This window comes from Halichoerus grypus, chromosome 7 (assembly GCF_964656455.1).
Source record: "Halichoerus grypus chromosome 7, mHalGry1.hap1.1, whole genome shotgun sequence".
NCBI classification, from domain to species: domain Eukaryota; kingdom Metazoa; phylum Chordata; class Mammalia; order Carnivora; family Phocidae; genus Halichoerus; species Halichoerus grypus.
In genome coordinates this window covers 124178638-124197204 of record NC_135718.1, presented here as the reverse complement: position 1 = coordinate 124197204, position 18567 = coordinate 124178638, and the positions used below count along the sequence as shown (strand labels likewise).

Here is an 18567-nt window from a genome sequence, read left to right as displayed (position 1 = left end):
CCTCCCCATTTCAGTACATTATTAATAGGTAAGCTCTTTTAAAGTAATATTGCCAGGTTGTTTACTAATGTTGAAAATGTAAGCCTAAAATACAATTGGGGAGAATAAGTAGATATAAAAACATTTTACTATTAAAATTTTGAAGTTTAAAAAATATTCTCTATTAGCTGAAAGTGTTGAACTTGATCAACATATGGTGCGAGCTAGCCTCATCCCCACCCGTTCTTTTGTTATCTTGTTATTGTTGTAAGGCTTAATGACAGTTGTAAGCCATAGTTCTGGATGTGGGGGTTAGTCCACCCTGGGGAGAAGAGGAGGAAACAGCAGTGTGGATTATGGAAATATGGATTGATCTAAAAAGAGACCTCTTGTAAAAGAATGAGCTCAAAGAAAAGCTAGGAAAAACTGATGAAAAGATGATGGAATATGATGTGAAAATGATCATTTGAAATCTTTCCTTTCATTCCCAGCTGCTATGTTTTGGGGAAAAGGAATGCATTTGTATGTTAAGGGAGAGCTAAAAGAGGCCAGATGAATAGTACGATTTATTAGATATATTTTCATTTTGGGTAAGATAAATTATGTGCATTTTAATAGACTTTGCATATGTTAGACTTTTTAAATCTTAAAGATGTAATGTTAGGTATGATATTTCATAGAAATGTTTCAAGTAGTACACTTGATTAATGATTGGCCTTTAAATAGATCTGATTTCAAAAATTAACTTGATGGTTGTTAAAAATTAAGTATTTTAACTAATTGTGATGGTAAATACTACATTAAAATATTAATTATTGCTTATTCTATAAATTATTATTCAAATACATAGTTACCAGTTTATTCATATGTATTTTTTCTAGACAAGGGATAACATTGCAGTTTATCTTGGTAAGCTGGTACTAAATGGTAACACATATTTACCCTTAGCCTATTTGACCAGAAAAGACAACAATGCAGTCTAGTGGTCATTTTGGTGAATGCAGACATGAGGTCCATGTGGTTTCAACTAGTTTCTGATGTGCTTGTGTATAGTGAAAGAAAAATTGTTGCCTGATTCTAAAGTTTGGAAAAAGTTAGATTGGGAAAAAGTTAGCATGACAGCATAGAAATAAGGCATTAGGGAGAGGAACATATTTTGAAGGAAGAATAATGTTTTCAGTTTTGGATATGCCAGCTATTCTGGTAGGGATGTCTCCTAAGTAGGAGGAAACCTCTGACTGGAGTTTAGGAGAGGATGATGACATGGTTTCACATAGCTATTAAGTAGCTGACCTGGGTTCTGAACCTCTGATTTTTCTCTGGAGTGCCCAGATTTTCATCTACTGTGTCTAGCAGTGAGATTGGATTCCCCATGGAGAAGTGAAGGCTAAAGACAGAAAGAACCCTGGGACCACCAAATGGAGAAGGCTTGTAGAGAAGAAGTCGTGAAGCAGCCTGAAAAGAAATGACAAAGATGGGAGGAGAGCTAGATAAAGTGGATACAGACAGCTCAGGAAGATACTTGTAAGCAGGGATGGTTTAGGGAGAAACCTGAGCTTCCTCAGATCATGGGGAGGATCACTTTCATCTTCTAATCCCAAGTGTCTCCTGCATGGTAGATACTGAATAAATGTATATTATATGAATAAATGAAACGTGACACATTGTAGAAAAGTCAAATATGATAAAGACTGGAAAAAAAGGCTATTGGATGAAGAAATTAGAGATCACTGGTGGCACCAAGCTGAGAAGAATCAACAATGAGAAGTGATGGAGACTTGCTGAATTTACATCATACTTTAAAGAAAATTTTCAATGAAAGAGAACTATTTTAGGTCTACTTTTTAGCTGACCAAAGGTTGAATCTAACTTTGTGGAATTTATTTTAGTCTGCTTTTACAAATAAACCACTCCTGTTTTTGTAATTATTCTTGGTCTCCACATATTCCAATACAATAATATATTGTAAGGAATATGTAGAAAGTATGAGATAATTTATTCAAGAGTTATTACTTCTTAACTGAAAGAGTTTATCAAATGACAACATGTAGTTTCTGGTTTATTGAGCAAAATCCTTTACAAGAGATTCAGGAAATTGTGTTTTCTCTTTAAGGCCATTTATGCCAAAGTGGACTAGACTAGGAGTGATCAAAACTCATTGCTATTTGGTGAGGCCTGTTTGGTGGCTTTCTGTGTGTGAAAAGAACCAGTGTTCACAGTTTAGTTTCTCATAGAAAAGTTTTCTGCATTACAAGAACTAAAACCAAAATTGGCACCTTTACTTATAATCTCAGCAAGAGGCCAAGGATTACGTCAGCAGAGAGTGTGAACTAAATTTTTATTCCAAGAGGTGGATGTTCTATGATGGGTGAGGTAGAATAAGTTTGCAAAATAATAGCTCATGGTATTTCTATTTAGAATTTCAAGAAATATTCATTAAAAAAACCTACTATGACTTCAAGTTTAATTGTAGTTTGACATATTAAAAATTATGGGCATGTACATTTTTTATAAAAGAAAAATCTTGGGTAATTTAAGATAACCTAAAAAATATATGTATAAAGTCAGAGCTCCAGGAGTCTTGATTTTTAGTCCTGCCTGTTGACTGTATCTGAATAAAGTTGTATATTAATTATAAGTACTTTAGTTCTTGCTTTAGATTGAAAGGGATAAAAATGTCTAGCAAACTTCATTGAATAGAATTGCTAAAGGTATAACTGAACCCAGGGTGTTCACTATCTGAGCTAGTTTTCCTTGTCCATCTGACCATCATAGACAGACAGCTTTGACCTAGCTACAAATCTTCATTCTTGAGCCTAAGATGAATAAATATTCTCTCAACCCTAACTCCCTTTGTTACTATTAACCTTGTTTAACCTCATCCTGCTTTTGTTACTCTAGTATGACTTACTTGTTATGGTATGGGCCGTGTTCTGCTATGTGACACATGATTTTGTTTCAGATTTTAAAGAATACGCTTCAAATTTAATTACTTGATATTTTATTCCTCTGTGAGAATCAACTTAAGCCCTCATTTATAAGTCTGTTATTTGAAAGGAGTTAGGTGTTAGTTTACTGCAAATCGAATATTCTCAGTAGTAATAAACATAGGCATAAGCAGCATTTTTATTTATTTATTTATTTTTGCCTCAGAAGTTAATTTCAAGGGAATAGAACAACCTAGGGCAAGTAAGACTCACATTTGTAATTACATATTATCTCATGTTTCTCCTTGTGATTCCTTCATGTCTTGGCCCTGTTTATTTTTTTCATACACCAGGTTGAACTTTTGTTTTGAAATACTAATTGTATAATTTTAACTCTTCATAAATATGGGAAATATCCACCACATAGAGACCAAATGGGCATCAAATTTAGGCATCTGCTGATTATATGTTGGAACCTTCATGAAAACAAAGTGAAAAAAAAAAAATACATAGGATGGAGAATAATGGCTAGAAGCTTTATCCTATGAGTTTAAGTCCTGACTCTAACATTTGCTAGCTGTGTGACTTTGGACAAGTTACTTAGTCTCTTTGACTTCTTTTTGTTTTTTCCACCTGTAAAAGGAAACAAAACAGAAGTTGTTGTAAGGACTAAATGAGGTAATAGATGTAAAGTGCTTAGGTCAGAACCTGGCATAGAGTAGGCTGTTATTATTATTATTATTATTATTATTATTATTATTATTATTATTATTACTACTACTACTACTACTATACGTGGGGCTTGAACTCACGACCCTGAGATCAAGACCTGAGCTGAGATCAAGACTTGAGCTGAGATCAAGAGTCAGACGCTTAACCAACTCAGCTACCCATGCACCCCAGCAATGATTTTATATGAAAGTAGTGAAATAAGAAAACATACACACTCATAAATCACATTTCCTTGAACTGTCTACCAAGGCAAATTTATTCTGATGATGCTAAAAACAGTGTAATTTAATGTGAGTTCAACAAATTTTTTTCAGAGCATGAGTGATGTGCCCGGCACTGGTTAGGCATGAGAGGAACTCCAAAGTTGAATAAGCCCCAAAAGATTTTAGAGATTCATTTGTTTCCATTTATTATGCCAATTGTAACTACTAAGACTTTCTGGCTTGCAACTAACTTCATTGATCTCTGGTTACTGATGAATGACATATGTTGATTATAATATTAGAAGTGGTTAAACACTCTATAACCTATATCTTGAAACAAATCATTAGGAGAGCAAAGACATGATATATTTTCATCATTGTATGAGAAAATTTGCTGATTTTATAACCTGGGGATATTATAATGGAGTATTTGTTGAGGGGAGTATAAAAATATGAAGAATAACATTGATCTTTCATAATGTTGGAGAATAAAACAGTCATAGCTCTTATCCGTATGTTTTCATCAGTGCCATTCCTTTTTTGTGTTTTTAAGCTCAATTCCCTCTAGAGCACCAGTTTATCCAGCTACCTCCTGATGTCTCCGTCTTTACTCCCATGTATATATCTTAATTTTGTGCCCTTCTCTACATTCCTGCTGCAACTGTTTTACTTCAGGCTACCACCACTCACCTTGATTATTGCAGAAGTCTTCTGATTTCCCAGTCTTCAGTCTTGTCCTTTTTAAATTTATTCTACCTGGTATAGCCAGAGTGATCACTCTACAATTCAAGCCCAGTTGGGGCCCTCCTTTGCTTTAAACCCTTCAAAGCTTCCCTATTTCTCTTAGATAGGGTGAACCATGATTTATTGTCCAAACTGAGATACTTATTTATTAGGGTTTTTTTTTTTAAATTTTATTATGTTATGTTAGTCACCATACAATACATCATTAGTTTTTGATGTGGTGATCCACGATCCATTATTTTCGTATAACACCCAGTGCTCCATGCAGTATGTGCCCTCCTTAATACCCATCACTGGGCTAACCACTCCCCCCTCCCCCCTCCCCTCTAAAACCCTGTTTGTTTCTCAGAGTCCATGGTCTCTCATGGTTCATCTCTCCCTCCAGTCCCCCCCCCATTTTTTCCTTCCTTCTCCTAGTGTCCTCCATGCTATTCCTTATGTTCCACAAATAAGTGAAACCATGTGATAATTGACTTTCTCTGCTTGACTTATTTCACTTAGCATAATCTCCTCCAGTCCCATCCATGTTGATGTAAAAGTTGGGTATTCATCCTTTCTGATGGCTGAGTAATATTCCACTGTATATATGGACCACCTTACACCAGTTAGAATGGCAAAAATGGACAGGGAAAGAAACAACAAATGTTGGAGAGGTTGTGGAGAAAGGGGAACCCTCTTACACTGTTGGTGGGAATGCAAGTTGGTACAGCCACGTTGGAAAACAGTGTGGAGGTTCCTCAAAAATTTAAAAATAGAGCTACCCTATGACCCAGCAATTGCACTACTGGGTATTTACCCCAAAGACACAGATGTAGTGAAAAGAAGGGCCATATGCACCCCAATGTTCATAGCAGCAATGTCCGCAAGAGCCAAACTGTGGAAAGAGCCGAGATGCACTTCAACAGATGAATGGATAAAGAAGATGTGGTCCATATATACAATGGATTATTAGGGGTTTTTTGACCGATAATTTATATATGGTACAATGCAGGTCTCAAGTGTACAATGAAATGAGTTTTGACAGATGCATACACCTGTGTAACCCACATTCCTTTAAAGATACAGACTTTTTAGCACTCCAGGAAGTTCCTTCTTGCTGCTTTCTGGTTACTTACTGTGTCCCCTAACCCACCCCACAGCCCCAGGTTACCACTGTTCTGATTTCTATTACAATAAATTATAACTTGGATACCTTTGAGAGTAAGAGGGGGTGCTACTGATAATTTTCTGAGAAGATACATGTGAAGTGTTGTGGGCAAACCAGGAGGAATGGTTTCCTTACTCTTTGCATCAAGTCCAAACTTCTTAGGTAGCTTTTAAAGACCTTATGTATTCAGTCCCTTGCTTATTTTCAAGCTACATTCTCTTATCATTCTTCCAAACTTTGTACTTGTTCTTTCTCATTTCCATATTTTTGTACATTTTCTTTCCTATGAGGGAATACCATTCTTATGTCTTCTCTACCTCCCTCTTCTCATGCGATAGGCTGGCCAATTTCTCATTCTCCCTTCATTTCTCTACTTAGAGAGGATTTCTTCCCTTGGGACTTCCACTACACTCTTCCAGAAGCACCGCTCCTAAATTTGGTTTACATATCTGTCTTCTAGGCCTCCTGGTATTCTTCACTTTTCCTGCCAATGCTCTTATTACATTACAATGTGATTGTCTGTGACTGCCATTCACACATTAAATATTTGGTAAATAAACATACATAAACATATTGATAACTGATATAAATAAATTCATATTGAATTTGTCAATATATGAGTACTGGTTAGACTTTATACATTTTAAATAAATGGTCTTCATTGAACAGTTTGTATTTTATAATTGTGTACTTATAAGTTAATTCTTCCAAACAAAGCCTCCAAATAGTTAAACAGACAATCAATTGATTTTTTCCAAACTTTTAAAATATACTATAATTTGCATTTCTGCTAGATGATTTTACAGATTCCAAGGACTTTCAAGGCATAGAGAAATAGTAAATATACCCTTGCTCCCAGAATATAATACTCATCTAATGGTATATTTTTCAAGCACCTTAAAGTGTACAGTCCCTGATTTATTCTTTAAAACTAAGATTCTGTTCTTTCTTAAAAGCATCAGACAAATGACAAGATTCCCATCTGATGTATCACAAGATTCACTGTCTGGGGAAAATTAGCAGTTCAGGCGTAGTTCTGAACTAGGTTCAAGGCAGGACCAGAAAAACAGGATAATTATAATTAACTGCTCTGGAACATATCATATCTGTATTTGTCATCTGTAATAGAAAAATCAGTTCTCTAATGTGTGACCTACACAATGAATGGAGAATATGTCATGAATATCATGACAGAAGGATTATCTACACATGGCCTAGGTATGAAGAATAACAGAAAAAATGTGAATCAAGAGTCTGGTAGCCTGTGACTGAGGAAAAATATAAAATAAAGATTAACAGAGAACAAAGAGAGATAACACTATTACAGGGCAGTGAGAGAAAGAGAGGATACGTTTTCTAAGGGTACATTTAACAGTATCTTTGCCAAGACAGTTGAAGGAAAGGCTTCATTTGAGATTGTAGAAGAAAACAAGGAATAGTTTTATTCTTCAAGTTGGTCAGTACCTTACCTAGAATTGGTAATTAATCTTTATTATGTGGATTGATTTAAGTACATGAAAAAAGAATTTTATTAGGAAATCCTCCTTAAATGAAAAATGTCTGTTGGCATGATTCTTTGAAGATCGTTTTAATTTGAGTAGCCAATATGACAGCCCAAAGTAAGCTCCTACACATGTTGGATCATGAGATACACATATGGTATAACCTTGCAGGGTTAACAGAGGTGCTCTTACTGTGTTTGGTTATATAGAAATAGTATCATGCATTCAAATCTATATCTACATGTATATCTATATCCATATGCACCTATGTTAAATATATTAAAAATCTTCAAAGGAAGCAGATAAATTATTCAGTATAATATAATATTTTTCATCATTTTATGTCTCAGGATGCTAACATTTTGGCATAGGCCATTGAACACAGGACCTTTAATGTTTTAGTTATTCAGTAAATATTTTTTGCATAAATAAATATCTTCATTGGAATTCATATGATGTTTGAGAATTCTTAAAACAAGTAACTAATTAATAAAAGAGCTAACAGTTGTCAGGAGGTTTTTATATGCCTGACATCGTCTAATCATTTATGTGGATTTCTCACATAATCCTCATATAAATCCCCAAATAAATCCTCAGTCCTACAACATAGATAACAATTTTTGCCCATTTTCTGGAAGAGGTTAATGGAGCACATAGCCAATACCTTGCAGAGCCGGAATTTGAATTTTAACTGTTGACTCCAGAACACTGTGCACCTGGCCACTGTGACTTTCCATCTAATGTGTGTGTGCCTGTGTGTGTGTGCGTGTGTGTGTGTGTGCACATGCGTGCATGCATCTATTTTGTAATGATCTAATCTTAAGTCTCCCTTGTTCCGAAAATCAGGAATCATATTTCCTTTATCCTACACAACATCTAGCTGCAGGGTGAAGTCATGGTAGCCTATCGGTTGACTGAGGTAAAACTTGTTTTTTTCTAAAAATTGAAGTATTTTCCTAATTATCTTCATTCTACTTATCTTGATTTAAATGATTGACATTCAATTTTAAATACTTTAGTATCTGTAAATGCAAATAAGTTTTATAGGCAATGTTCTATTTTATTATGTATTTCCTTTGATCTAGAAAATGTTATTAGTTAAAATAAGGTGAATAAAGCAAAGAGCTATTAGTCTGAAAGCAGTGAGAGGTTATATGGTTATTAGAAAACAAACTAGAAAACAAACTCAGTGGCTTTTTAGGATAATTGTTATTCCAATCCTTGATTAGAAGTTAAAGTTAACCTAGGGATAAAAATTTGAAGGCAGTTTTTAGTAGAATTTTGACAAAGAAACTTTGGAAATCCATTTGCATATATATGTATAATTTTCTTTCATGGCTTTTAAATGCTTCTTTTAAATTAATGAGGGAAATATACCTTGTGTTGGCCAAGCAAACCACCTATCTAATTGTGAATATACGTATTTTTTATAACGTCACTCTGCCCTGCTTTGAATCTAGGCTTTGTCATTGGCAGTAGGTTAAACTAAAGTGACTGCAGACCACAGAGGTCTCCTCATCCTTCTAAGACTGATACACAGAGAACCAAAATCCTTAAAATTTATGTTTCAACAGCACAGTTCTTTTTATAGAAGAATATATTTGCTTCTTGGCAAACAAATATAAATCTTCCAACAATAAAAATTCATTTTTAATTTTTGAAAGTGAAAAATAATTTGACCAGAGTTCATAGTCTAAATAGTTTTAGTGTCAGAAATCACAGACTTACATTACTTTCCTTAATTTAAGGAGGAATGACAAAAGAGAAGTTTATTTCTAATTGAAATAGTACATGAAAGCAAATACCAAGAGAAAAATTCCACAGTGGGCTCAGTTATTCTGACAGTTACTCCGTGGCTTTAAGGTTAAAATACATTCTCTTAATTTAAAAAAAAAAAAAAAACTTCTTTAAAAAAATGAGAAGATGATGTCTAAAGAAGCTAGATACATCTTACCATATTAATGTAATTCTACCTTTTAATAAAATGCCATCTGATTTAGTCACTCTATCAGGGTAGCTATATTTCCCTTGACAATTTAATGCATCTTGCAGTGCCCCTGTGAGTTTGCTATGCCGCCCGAAACATCTCAGTGCACAGTGTGGGAATCTCAGTTCTGCACCGTGCAGTCTGCTTGTGACCAAGCAGCTTAGTGTATGTTTCTTTGAATTCATAGTATTAATTAATTTTCACATATTTGGGGAGATAATATTCAAAGTGAAGTAATCACCTTTTTAGGAATGGATGGCCTTTGTGAAAAATTAGATTAGAATTGACAAATGACCCCCTTGTTGCTACAAGATGATTCTGAAAGTGTTACTGAAAGAATAAAATGATGGATATTTGAAAACTGTTCTTATATAAATTGTGTTATATTTTTCCTGAGAACTTTCTGATTAAAATTATTGTGTGGAATCTTAAGAAAGAAAATATGGTATTTCAGCTTCTTTATATAAAATTACATGCATCATGGTTAGCAGAAAATGAATAGGTTTGAATTTTGACTTTTCCTTTAACTAGTCTAAGACTAAGCTAAGCATAGATAACCATTTCCCTTGCCAGTGATTAGTTTAGGAGTAGCTGTGACCTTCTGGGCTAATTAAATATATTGGGAAAGTCAGCTGTGGGGTCGAGGGGGCACTTCTGGGAAAAGTTTCCTCGCTGATGAAAAGAAATAACAGAAAGAAATGCTTCTTTCAGTGGACACTGCTGTGTCTTCGTGTGGTGTGCTGAACTCTGGCAGCTTATTTTGTGACCATGAGTATAGGTAGCTGAGGACAAATCCAACAAACACAGGACAGCAAAGCAGAAAGAAGGACAGAAGTTTCCGGAGTCCTCAAAGAGGATGTTGAATTAACCAATCCCTGAGCAAATCTTGTCACTTTTTGCAATGAGAGAGTAACTATTCCTGACCTATTAAGCACCCCTAACATTAATCTTATTCCTTAATTATACAGTTAGTATATTCCTTGGTTAGTTACAGTTAGTCTTATTCCTTAAATATGGATGGTATTTGAACTGAGTCAAGACCCTTATGGGTCTATAGTGTAGGTGATGAATGTGTTTTGAAAAACCCTCCCAAGTGATTCTTAACACCTTCTTATCTTCCTTCTAATTCTTACTGCCCTCCCATTGAGAACTTCCGGAGTGAGATAGTTATGGAATTGAATTAAGAGGACTTGATTATATATGGGAGTTAAGAAAAGGGAGGGGTCTAGACAGCTACCATGTTTTGGTTTGGGTAACTGGATAGATGGTGCTGCTGTTCCAGGTGATAAGGACTACACGTAAAAGAACTGAGCTGTCTAGGGAACATTCAGAAATTGATACTAGAGAGTAGTTAGATATATAATCCTGGAGTCAGAAATATCTTAACTATAAGACTAAGAGATTGGTAGTTGTAGTTGAAACTGTGGATGTAAACAAAATTGCCTAGGCAGATACACTTCATCAGCATGGAAGAGAGGAATATATGGAACCTTAGAGAACATTAGTGTTTCAATATAGTGTAGGGAAGAAGTAGTTTAAGAAGAGGAAAACAATTACTGGTGTCAATAATGATATGTCTCGTTTCATTTTAGATTTTTCTCTGAGAAATTCTAAGACCTTTGTGGTTATTGAACTTTAATTAGGAGGTAAACGCTGCATATTTTAGTTTTTTCAAAAAGTAGATTCTTAAATGCCTTTTTCCTTATTTGATCAATTTGTAATGCTGAACAGTAGCTTCATGGGATAAAGAGTTATTAATAAACCCCTCAAACACTAGCAGTTTGCTCTCTTCTCTCTCATGAGATCAATTTGACCATAATGCTTATTAATAGAGATCTGGGATATAGTGCCAAAAAGAAAAACCCAATGTATAAATTTTCATCAGTCCTTATTTCCAGTCATTTATATGATGGTAGATGTGTTGTTTTTAGGGTATATGCGCATATATATATATATATGTGTGTTTATGTATGCCCTTTGTATTTGCTATTCATAATTGTATATTCTATTTCCTTTTGTTATTACTATTTTTAACGTTTGACGTTTTAGTCAGTGTGTTCTTTTTGTATAAAAATAAAATATTTTAGAGAATTGAGATGACTTAGAAAATTCAAATAATTTTTCTTGGCTGAGGAAATTAGGTATTTCCTGAAAACAAAAGCCTGAAGAAAACAGAAACATAACTTTTGAGGAGTTTTATCTTAAAGCTTTCACATAATCTATGGATCCCCATCTAGTGTGCATGTGTGTGTGATATCAAAAACACTTTATAATGGAAGCATCAGACTTTATGAACACTTCCAATACATATAAAAGTACAATTTTCAATTAACATTATTGCTAAAAGAATAAAAAAACTTTTTTGCATGTATCTTATTCCTCCCTTCAACCTCTCTCTCTGTCTCTTTTCTTTTTTAACTTCAGTTTGAATAGCACCTGTAATTAAGGAAGAAAACCCGAGCCCTGGGAGCTAGGTAGGACTTTCAGCTATTGATCTGTGTAAACCCAGCTTATACTGTCAGGGGAGAAACAGTCAACTGCTGAGCTGCTTTGTCACTGACATAAGCTGAGAGAGGATTTTTTTGTCTATACTGTTTATACACTAGTCTATAGACCTGCTGGCTGGTTGAATTTTAAAGAGTGCGGAGGTTTAAAGACTTGTCCCCTGAGGGATGCTTCTGCCAGTTGGGAAGCGAGCTGAGGCTGTTTTGCAGAAGTGTGTGCATGTGTGTTGCTTGTGGAAAAAGGGAGGGGGAGGGTGTGAAAGATTGAGCAACTAACTGGGAAACATTCTTCTTAATTTGAGTCTTAAAACTGATGTGAAATATATTACTAATTTTGGTATATTTAGAAGTAGACAATGAGTTTTGAATACGTATCTATTGTTACAAAAATTATATGAACAACTTTGCAAGGGAGGGATGTTAAAATAGTGTTCATATGTATAGTAAATATGGTAAATGGCTTCACTTTTTGTAGCACAAGATAAGGATTAGCAATGGACAAATGAACTTATTTGTATTGAACTGTTTTCAGTTTCAGTAATTTAAATTATTTCAAGTTTAGTGGCTCTTTTAATTACATTTAACAGAAATTTTTCAGTAGTAAAACAGCTTTTTCTAAATATGGGGTCTGTGCTCATATTTTTAAAGGTATGTGTTCATAAGCAAAGCAGGATACCTTGCCCTAAAGATAGAAGGACTGCTTTTTTGCTTTTCTTTCTGCTTCAATGTCTTAAGGCTTCCTTGAAGCTTCCTTAGGTATTGGCATTGGAATTTTATAATGTTTTATTATTAATTAATACCTTATTGCAGTCTACATTTTAAAAGAACGTGATAAATTCTACTTTAAAACACTCAATACTAGGTTTCTGTAGAGGAATTAAATATGCAGGTATTAATGATTTCTCTGGATGTAAATTTTATTGGTAAAGAGGTAGTATTTTTGGTGGGGGTAACTACTGCATTAAGGTATTTGCTCTTTTTTTTTTAATAGGAAACATTCTCATAAATCTCTTTGTCTTATAAAATCACCTGACTTTGAACTTACATGATGTTATTTTCAATTCTAAAGCTTAACTTTAGAATCAGAGTTAATTTTAAGTTGTTTTTCCTATATGAAAGAATAAATCTTTTTCTATTTTTTGCCAGGTGTCTGACAGTTACTCATATTTTGTTATGATTATAACGTGTATGATTTCTAAAGGCTTTTAAAATTATTTTATAATGACTATATAAAATCACTGCAGGTTATTTTCTATGCTTCATTAAAACACTGATTTTCATATGAGACAATCCATAAACGAAAGTGCACAGAATAGAAGCTATGTTGTTTTAAATTTAAAGGCTTATTTTTAGATACACATTTTTTTAAAGAATGTTATTTGAGATAAACTTAGTGTTGCTGTTGTTGAATTTACCAAGAGTTGAAACATATAAATGTGTTTCTTTAGCTATAGAAAGTCTTTTTTTTTTTTTTTTTAACTGTTTTACTATGGGACATGTAGATTTGTTATACCTCTCAGTAATTCATGCTGCTGCCAACTTCATTCCCTTTTCTCTGCCTGCATTTTAATTGAAACAACATTTATATTTTCGAGCCAGGATCTGTCAGAAGTCCCTGTGGCTAGTCTGTGGTACAAGTAGCAGCAGACGTAGCTTACCCATATGGTGCGGTGCTTCTTGTAAAATCCATATGGCCTTGTTGAAGGGAATCCCAGCGGGGATGTGAAGGGTGTTAATACCCTTCAGGCCAGGCCTTTCCCTCCTGGGGCTTCCGTGGCATTGTCAGTGCAATCTGCCAAAGCACCAACTTAATTCCTTTTTAATAATCAATTATTTTAGTCTAGGAACCTGTGCTATTTTTCTTAAGGAAAAAAAGAAAACAAACTTTTTTCCCCCTAGAAAAGGTCTCAAGAAAAAGTTTTAACTGCATCTTTTAAAATATTCTAAAGCTTTTTTTTTTTTTTAATTTGCATTTGCAGGAAGTACTACAGAGTGTGCCCAAGTTCTGTTTCCCCTTTGACATTGAAAGGTACAGTATAAGCCATCATTCAAAGTAACTTCAGCTCATCCCAGTGAGCGCTTTAAAATTGTTTCATGTGTTCTTTAATAAAAAGGAATGTATGTTCTCTTCACTGCTTCTAGCAACAACAAAAAAAGGACCAGAGGTTTAAAATTAAATAATATTTGAAAGGAAGAAGCCTTTTTACATGATTATATCTTTTGTTTTCTCCACTGTGGCCAGTTAGGAGAAGTCTTAAGGTTCCATTTCTTCCTTTTGTTCTTCAGGTACATATTGTAAGCACCTGCAGAAAAAAAAAATATTACTATGTCCTTAATCAGAGCCTTAGAATTGTGTCTTTTAAAATTAGATGTATATATCCTGGTTTCTATCTCACTTCACCCTAATTGAAAAGACCATCTGTGTGATATTGTAAAACTCATGGCTAGTTGTCTCCCAAGAATAGCTGTATAGAAATAGTGCAATATTATGGAAGGCTGCAGGGAAATCCTCCCAGCAGTTTTGAAAATCTCATTATGTTTGTATTTTACTGAACAAATAATGAATAGAGTATTACCTGTGTGTAGTTGGAATTTCACAGAATATATAGGCCTTTGAACATAAAAACTAATCATTTATTGTTTTTCATGTGATTTTCACACCCTGTTATCAGTTTTTTTAAGAATATGGTATGAGGGGTTTTAAAGGAAAATTTATTTTCAGAAAATACTTTGCTAAAGTAAAGATTAGTAAAAATCTGAAATTTTACCATGTTAAAGATAATGCCTTCTGAATGAGGCTAATTGATACTAATAAGTATTGCTGATGAATGATACCCCTTGTTTTACCTCCTTCCTGGAGAATCAGCTGTGCTTGTTCAAGTTGCAATTTACAAATTACTAGCAAAGATAAAATACAGGAAGAAAGGCTTTTGAAAGTACATTGTGAACATGGGCACTGGAGGTGTTTTTGAAGTTTGTAAAAATTTTTTCAGAACTGTCCACTTAAATGTGTATTTGTGAAATATTCAGCACTTGAAATGCAGTATTTCTTGACAATTGAAAACAATTTGTAGTATTGGCACACTGGTAATAAAGCAACTTACTTCTTTCTACAAATTCCTGTGACTATTTCAGAACCAAAATTTAGGTGTCATAGATATTTTATCTTGGGACCAGGAAGCAGATGTTCAATTATGGTTGTCTAATGGCAGAATGATAGCCAGTAACAAGAAGTGTGTTTATATATTTTAAATGGTGATAAAGATTCAGTGTAATGGTTTATATTGCACGTTACACCGCAGTGTGACGCATACTATAATAGCATGATACTTAGGTCAACAGCTAAAATTCTTTGTAGTAAGCTTTTCTGTGGAAATTGTGTTCCTTCTTTGTGCTTGGAAATTTGTTCTCAGTACATAGGTAGTTCTAGATGAGAATGCTAAAAAATGCCAATAGTAATTTCTATGGTGCTTTACTGGGTGAGAATGTCAACAGAAGAAACAATTAAACAGAGGTGGTGGTGGCTGCCATTGGATGCTAAAGCAGCCTGATTTGCTGTCTAAGCAGTCTTAAAATAATATGACAAGAGAGGCTGGAGTTGAGCAGAATCAGTCATCATGTTTTGCTTCTCAGTTCAACAGTCTCAGTAATGGTATTTTCAGATTTATGAAATATTTTAGAAGTACTTCTAGGCATGTGCAGACTTGCAGTGAAATACCTTATGATTCCCTACTAAGGGGTTAGTATATACTTAACTGCTCGGCCTGTAAGGGTTACAACTTAATGTGATATTTGACTCATTATTTAGTTGTTTACACATTTCACACTCATTTTAGTTTTAGAACGTAGGTCTAGATTTGAGAACCAGCTGATTGAGAAGGTGAACCCAATGGCTCATGTAAATATATTCTTGCTTTGTTTTTCTTTAAGAAAATTCTCACACGAAAACACATTGAAGTTTTATAATATTGCTGTATTTTAGAGTATCTCAAAATCAAGTCGGACAGCATTTTACCTTTGTACTGACAGACATTGAAAGTAAACAGAGATTTGGATTCTGCAGACTCACATCAGGAGGCAAAATTTGCTTGTGCATCCTTAGGTGAGTATTTATAGTAAAAAAAAAAAATGGATGCATTAATACATTAATTGTGCCTTTCTTTTGTACTTTGTTATGCTTAGGATGCTTAAAAATATGCATATAATATTTTTTTCTTATTTGTTTTCTCTAAATCCAAGTAAATTGAAAAATAACTTTATCTTCTATATAGAGCATCAATTAGATTTAAAGATTTACCAGTAACAGTAAAACTTTTCTTGAAAGAATTGGCTCTTTTAAGATTAGTTTTTGTGGGTTTATTTTTGAAAAATTAAATATTAAGATGTGAGTTTAAATAATATATATATCACCTATTAAACAGGATGCAAAAAAAATCAATTAAATTAATACATGCTCTTTTCTATCACTGACCCAGAACCTGGATTTTTGAAAGTGAATTACTGCTTTAAGGCAAAGGTTGTAAACTGGTGATTCTGGGCAAAAATGTTTAATAGAGATGTTTTATTTGGCCATATGGTGTTTTAAAATTTTTTGAAGATGTTTCTAACTTTATAAATTTTAGTGAAATTTTGCGTAAAATTCAAGTTTCTAATTCCTTTTGGTAAATGGGAATATTTGCTAATTCTGGTCTTGCACTTCCCAGTAGCAGCAATATGCTGGAACTAAGCAGTGGGTGTTTAGTTGTGTCATGAGTTTAGTACTTTGCCACAAGTCCTACCTGTCCCACTTCCATCGCTTACATCATTTGCCTTGATTCAATAGGTAGTTAAAATTGTGTCTTCTTTTTGTAGACCTAGGATTTGAGATGCTGGCTGTTTACAAGAAAGGATTCTGAAAGTTAGCTCCCCTTAGTATGTCTTGATGAATCAGAAATCCAGATGTATTCCATAAAAATAGGATTCTGTACTGTGATTATAATATGTATATTGGTCAAGGTAGATTCTGTGGAAATGCTTGTAGGAAAAGAAATAACATCTAATTTAATAATTAAAATGTTATAAAGAAAACTTTGGTATAAAATTGATGTTTTTTTGCTATTTAGCTACATTCATATCATTCTTTGAAGTTTAGGTTATAAATTTACCCAGAACATTTGTTAGAGTTGGAGAATTTTCTTCAATCTTTATTTAAAAGTAAATGCTTAACTGCTTTATAAGTGTAAGTAATAGAATATGGATATTCCTCCATTCTTTCTTTAGGCAACAACTCTTTCATTTGGATAATAATTGTATTTAAAACATATGTTTTATCTGGAAGAGTATTATGTTTCAAACTATAGGTTGATTCTTATAATTTGAAGCCAGTTGATTGTGCAGTGAGAGTGGGGGTGACATGTGGAAAATGGGTAAGGAGGGCTCCTTTTATCATTGTGTTTAATGCTGAAGGTTCAAAAGCTACACTTTAAAGGGGAGTAGAACCTTATCTGCTCTGCCCAAGGCAGGTTTGTCCTAATAGAAAGACCAAAGCTGTAGGTGCTTTCTAATTTTTTTCTATCAATTTTTAAATCTTTTCATTAAAAAAGTCAAGTTTAAAGAAAAGTTTTAAGAATACTACAGTAAACTCTTGTGTATACATCACCGAGATTCACAACTGTTAACATGCTTCTTCCTCTCCTTCCTCTCTCTCCGAGTGCACACACACATACATGCAAATTTTTTGTCTTTCTTTTTCTCTTATTGTTTTTGCTGACCCAGTTGAGAATAAGTTATAGACATCAGTTTTCCATAATATTCGAACCTGCATTTTACAACTTTACCTCACTGCCTCCAAAATGAGTTCCTGATAGTCATAATTAAAGAGGATGAAACTTTGTCTTTGTTTTGAACTTTTAAAATATTTTGAATACACTGAACCTATTAATAATTAGCAAATAGTGGGGCGCCTGGGTGGCTCAGTCCGTTAAGTGTCCAACTTTTGGTTTCGGCTCAGGTCGTGATCTTACAAGTTGTGAGATGGAGCCCCACACTGGGTTCTGCACTCAGCGCGGAGTCTGCTTGAGATTCTCTCCCCCTCCCTCTCCCTCTGCCCCTGCCATTCGTTCTCTCTCTCTCTCTCTCAAGTAAGTAAGTAAATAAATAAAATCTTAAAATTTAGCAAATAGTTACTAAATGTTCAGAATAGTCCCTATAAATGTGCTTATAGAATAAACCTTAACTTGATTAAACAGAAATCAGAAATTTCTGTTTAAATTTAGGAAAGCCTACATTACCTAAAAGTATTTACACAAAAAATGAACTGTAGCTATTTGTTAAATTCCTGAAATACTGGTATAGTGTTCATATCTCCAAACCAGGGGTCATTAATTTGTAGGAAACAGATTCTAAAACTGTTACAGTAATCAAGTTATTGTTATCAAACTTGCGTATGTGGAAGAACACCAGAGTGTTGTAGTACTCGTTGAATTAGGAAGGTTTACCTGCAGAAAATAAGGTTATGTTACATAAATGTAATAAAAAAGTAAAATCATATATGCCAATAAAGAAAACATTTCACAATATGCATTATTGGTTATTTTATCTTTTTTAAAAAAAGATTCCTTTTCTGTTTGTTTATTTTTGTCATGTGACAGTTCTTTCCACTAGATAAGAAATAGGTAACAAAGCTTTATGAAAAAAACAGAGGAGAATCTTAAATTGAGAAAATTCTACTGTCCAACTTATTTTTTACTAGGAAATTTTTATTTATTTATTTATTTATTTTTTATTATGTTATGTTAATCACCATACATTACAACATTAGTTTTTGATGTGGTGTTCCATGATTCATTGTTTGCGTATAACAC

General features: G+C 33.7%; 1 protein-coding gene across 11 annotated transcripts in view; it reads left to right on the top strand.

Moving 5' to 3' along the window:
- DENND1B (DENN domain containing 1B) overlaps positions 1-18567 on the top strand; it is a 265783-nt gene that overhangs the window by 84486 nt on the left and 162730 nt on the right. For 6 of the 11 annotated variants that reach the window (XM_078078238.1, XM_078078242.1, XM_078078239.1 and 3 more), the window contains 2 exons: positions 13705-13754; positions 15708-15827. The exons of the other annotated variants lie outside the window; for them this stretch is intronic. In XM_078078238.1, coding sequence (XP_077934364.1) covers positions 13705-13754; positions 15708-15827 — 170 coding nt within the window. The remainder of the gene's footprint in view (positions 1-13704; positions 13755-15707; positions 15828-18567) is intronic. 11 annotated transcript variants of the gene reach the window in all.